A 5,000-nucleotide genomic window follows, 5' to 3' on the forward strand; every position below is an offset into this window, starting at 1 on the left:
ATAGGTGCTTGAATTCAAGTCTAAAACCTCGTCAGTTGACTCTCTCAGACTTTGGTCCGATTCGCAGACCAGTTCTGAGTTTAGCTCTCAGACTATTATCAAATTCATTACGGACCAAGTATTGTTCTAATATCAAGTGCATATGCTTTAGTAACCTGACAATTGAGCATATAATTTTTCACTGTACCTTGATGAAGCCTTTTGTACACGAAAGTGTGTCTTCACAAGTGACTGAGAACGTTGATGTTTTTGACTTTTTGCATTCATTATCAGTTGTTTCGCTTGTCAGTTTAACGACTTCTCTTTTACGAAGTCCTTTAAATAATTTCTTGTAACTGTATTTAGAGGAGGTTTTTTTTCTTCCAAATTTCACCCACATTTTTACCCTCATTTGCCCAGTTTCCCCCAACCCTCCATTCATCCACATCTCCCACCCCTTCTAACCGATAATGAATAATGTATTCATAAATACTTTAACAAAATGTCTTCAATCACCGATATGTGTGACGGGACATTAAACAAAATTCCTTCCTTTACAATTCAACGTCTGCTTCGACCTTTTCCAAATAGCTTAATGAATATCCATTTCAAAGAACCAGTCAAACAGCAGCTATTTCTGGCTATTTCCGCTCTGTTTCTTCTCTTCGCGCACCACTGCCGACCAAGGTTGCACAAACGTTCTCTCAAAATCCTAAAATCTAGGGAAGCAAGTTGTGGGACTTGAAACCACCGAGACAACCATGTGTTTTTTTTCTGTATTGTTCATGTGTTCTATGTGGCTTGTTCAGGATTAAAGAGGCTATGCCAGTCTTCAATGCACATTTCTTCTGTCTTTGCTGCTGTGTGCACATGTCAAATGATCGGTATAAGGACAGGCCCGGCGCTTCCTTTTTTGAGGAAGTGTCTGGGTTTGTTCCAATATACCTTTTATTTACCTGTGTGCTAGCTGAATCGGTAGCGTAAGCAGCACTGACTTGAAGCTGTGGACCTTGTGAATGGAGGGAGTTACCACTCTTGACTATTTGTTAATCATTTCATCTCCTGACCTCATTGTTTGTTAAGTTGCTGTTTGAAATGGTTGGTTTGATCGGATATGTTGAATGCGCATTACCAGTGCTGGGATAATTAAAGAAAACATATTGGTGACAAATCGGAACGTCAGTTTTAACAGGAATCTTCAAAATAGTGTCGTTTGCAATTAGACCATAGGATATTTTGACGTGAGTCTATTTGCAAACGATGCTGTACAGTTACCGAGCACTCTCGAAAGGGTGTGTTTGTGTGCGGTGTGGGGTGTGTGTGTTTAAATGTCTGTCTGTGTGTTTGTGTGCATGTGAGATCAAAAGCAACAATACAACCGTCTGGTGCGCTGTTCCAATATTATGTTACGTCTAATGAGTTGAAGACATGCTTCTGTTTTAATCGTCCACATGTAGCCTACCTAAAGCTATCGTTCGTAATTAGACTTGCCCGTTCGCATTTACCCTCAGGCACCCTTGCTGTTTCAAACGTCGACAAAACGTTGACAAGAATGAGCAGACGAACTCTTCGTGGTGCATGCAATCGGAGAGAACCTTTAAAAACAAAAGAACTACGTCTGACTATCGTGCGAATGGTTATCCTCACAGTACACACGTTGAGCTGGTCGTTTCGATTGAATCGTTCGTAGTATGGCCTACCTACCCTACTGGTATGAGGTTCAAGGATGATTTCCTTCTTCATATTCATGTAAGCCTACATGGATACACACACACACACATCTCTCTCTCTCTCTCTCTCTCTCTTCTTTTTTCTTTTTTTTCTTTTCTTTTTTTAAGATATGTGTGTGTGTGTGTGTGTGTGTGTGTGTGTGTGTTTATAAGTGAACAAACAATCAACAGCTCGTACCCGTGGCGCCGTGACGTCAAAGGTCCAGACGTCATCGGGCAGGGTGACGTCAGGCAGGTCGGGCTTCAGCAGCTGCACGCGCGTCAGGCCGTGGGGCTCACGTGACAGGCACGTGGCCGTCACCCCGCCGGGCCGCCCTCTCACCGTGAAGTACACGATGTGGGTGGTGCCGTTCTGCGTGGAGAGGGGTTTGGGGGGATACACACGCGCGCACACACACATATATATACACACACACATACAACCACCGCATGCAACCACACACACACACACACACACACACACACATACAACCACCGCATGCACACACACATACACACACACACACACACATACAACCACCGCATGCACACACACACACACACACACACACACACACACACACACACACACACACAACGCGCGTGCGCACGTACACAAACACGCCCGAATGCGCCATTCTTTGAATAAAAATTGAAATACTCATCTCGTACAAACAGTTTTAATTACCACCAGGGTCTTTTCTGTTGCGTGTGTTTGGCGGTTATTGTGCTGTTTGTTGATTCGTTTCCTTGCTATCTTTGTATATGTTGCTGTTGTCGTTGTCGTTGTTGTTGTTGTGATTATTGTTGTCGTCATTGCTGTTGTTACTGTTATCACGATCGTTTATTTATATTTTTTTTTTTTCGTTTTCTTTCCTTGAAAACATTTTTTCGTGTATATACATGTAAACGTCCACAAACAACCGTTAGAAATACCGTAAAATACCTTGTAAGCGCTCTCCCTCACCCCACTTTGCACAAAATTCACCCTAAAGTTGGGGGTACTCCCCCCCTTTTTTTAATTTTGTTTTTCCTTTTTTTTTTTTTTTTAATGACTCATCCACATCTCATATGCAAGCATTTTATCCTTCATTTTTAGAATCTAAACTGTTTTTCCCCCGTGTAGTGGGGTCAGGGAGAACTTAAAACTTTTTAATTATTTTATTAATTAATTAATTTATTATTTTTTTAATTATTCAAGGATTAAGATTTTGGGCATGCCCGGCATGGCCCATTCTTCCAACCTGTCCTTGCTAATCTACATCAGTTACAATAGCACACATATATCAGACGGGTTGTGAGAGGGGGGCGTTTTACAAGGTATTTGACTCAATGCACAGTTTGAACCCCAAAAATAGGGGGATCAGTTTTTAGTTGATTCAGAGCATTTATAACGCAGTTTTCAGTGATACCACCAGGATTCACAATAAACAAAAGAAATGTCCAGTGCTGTGTATGTCACACCGTTTCCCATGACAGCAAAAACGCATGTGCAGAATCATTTATTTCACAGCAACTCTGTAGGTAGGTATATATGTGTTTACGTTTCTCCTTACTCCACAATCCTCGTGAAACAAGAATTCCTTTCGTTTTTGTTTCGTTCCTCATGAGTTATTATCTCCCAGTCAAATTATTAAAATTTCCAGGAAAAAAACAAACAAAAAAGCAAACATACAAACAAACAACAACAACAACAACAACAAAAAAGCTAGCTTACGTCAAAGACGTAATCTTCGTCATCACAGGTATCGAACTTCCTAGAGAAGGCGAGGGTGGTGACGTCATCAGTAATGGTGGACTCCATCAGGTAGTAGTCTTGCTGTGTATCAATGTAGAGGTAGCCATCTTTGTCTGTCCAACCGTCCTAGAAAGGACAGCACACACACACACACACACACACACACGCACGCACGCACGCACGCGTGCGCGCACGCACGCGCACACACACACACACACACACACACACACACACGCACACACACACACGCACACACACAAGGGCTGTTTAACGCTCACCTGCACTTTTTCCCTCCAATATCACGTTAAACGAACTTCAGTTCACAGCATCTGTTCGGAGATCCAAGTAATGGCTACTCTACCCAACACTTTCCCTGCACCAGTGGCAATGTTTGGATGAAAAACAGACGGGCGCAATAGCCGAGTGGTTAAGGCGTTGGACTTTCAATCTGAGTGTCCCGGGTTCGAATCTCGGTTACGGGGCCTGGTGGGTAAAAAGGTGGAGATTTTTTCCGATCTCCCAGGTCAGCATATGTGCAGACCTTCTCTGTGCCTGAACCCCTTCTATGTGTATACGCAAGCAGAAGATCAAATTCCGCACGTTAAAGATCCTGTAATCCATGTCAGCGTTCGGTGGGTTATGGAAACAAGAACATACCCAGAAATACTTTCATTGTTGATTTTAATTTATTTCGTCAACGGGCGCTTCAACATTGTTGACGCAAACATACACACACGCGCACGCACACAGACACACACACACACACACACACACACACACACACACACACAAACACACACTACCCCACCCCCCACCCCCACCCCCTCCCTACCCACCCACAGAGAGAGAGACAGACAGACAGACAAAGAGAGAGGATTAAGGGAAGCACCCTCAGCCCAGTTCAAACCCCACCTGAAAGTGGTGCCAGCCATCCTCATCCGTCCAAAACACGGCCACGTCAGCGTCCGAAATGTCCCCGTAGTCAGAAAACCCCACTCCCAGCCACCCCTCCTCCCACTTCTTCATGTGCGCACGCAGCCGGAAGTACACGGTGGAAGTGACGTAATCCACGTCCCAGAACAGCCACAGGGTGGCTTCAGGGTCCAGGGGTGTACTGTAGCGGTAGTGGAGGAGCTCTTCTTCCTCTGTGCAGCGAGTCACACATCACAGCATGGCGGGGACAGCAGAAAGAAATGTGTGCCAGTTTCAGTTTTAAGAGGAAAAAAAAAGAAAGAAAAAAAAGAAGAAAGGTGTCATCAACGTGTTCAGACTGATGCAATAATTATAACGCTTCACCACATCTCCTTATTATTATTATTATTAGTGTAGTAGTAGTATTGTTGTTGTTGTTGTTGTTGTATTATCATCATTATCCTTCTTCTCGTTCTCCTTATTATTATTATCATTAGTAGCAGTAGCAGTATTTTGTTATTATTATTATTATTATTATTATTATTATTGTTGTTGTTGTTGTTAATGGTGTTTTTGTTGTTGCTTCTGCAGTTGTTGTTGTTGTTGCTATCATTATTAGTGTTATAAAAAAAATAATAATAAAATAAAAATAATAATAAATT

At 42.6% G+C, this 5,000-nt stretch overlaps 1 protein-coding gene across 1 annotated transcript in view; it reads right to left on the reverse strand.

Annotated features, from left to right (window-relative positions):
• The window catches only part of LOC143289618 (dopamine beta-hydroxylase-like), a 53,733-nt gene extending 49,281 nt beyond the window's left edge, over nucleotides 1-4,452 (reverse strand). Inside the window, exons 1-3 of the mRNA XM_076598660.1 lie at nucleotides 4,339-4,452; nucleotides 3,406-3,552; nucleotides 1,888-2,061 (exon numbers count right to left, since the gene is read on the reverse strand). Coding sequence (XP_076454775.1) covers nucleotides 1,888-2,061; nucleotides 3,406-3,552; nucleotides 4,339-4,452 — 435 coding nt within the window. The remainder of the gene's footprint in view (nucleotides 1-1,887; nucleotides 2,062-3,405; nucleotides 3,553-4,338) is intronic.
• Nucleotides 4,453-5,000: the final 548 nt, after the last annotated feature.

The sequence above is a fragment of the Babylonia areolata genome, chromosome 14 (genome assembly GCF_041734735.1).
Source record: "Babylonia areolata isolate BAREFJ2019XMU chromosome 14, ASM4173473v1, whole genome shotgun sequence".
Taxonomy (NCBI): domain Eukaryota; kingdom Metazoa; phylum Mollusca; class Gastropoda; order Neogastropoda; family Buccinidae; genus Babylonia; species Babylonia areolata.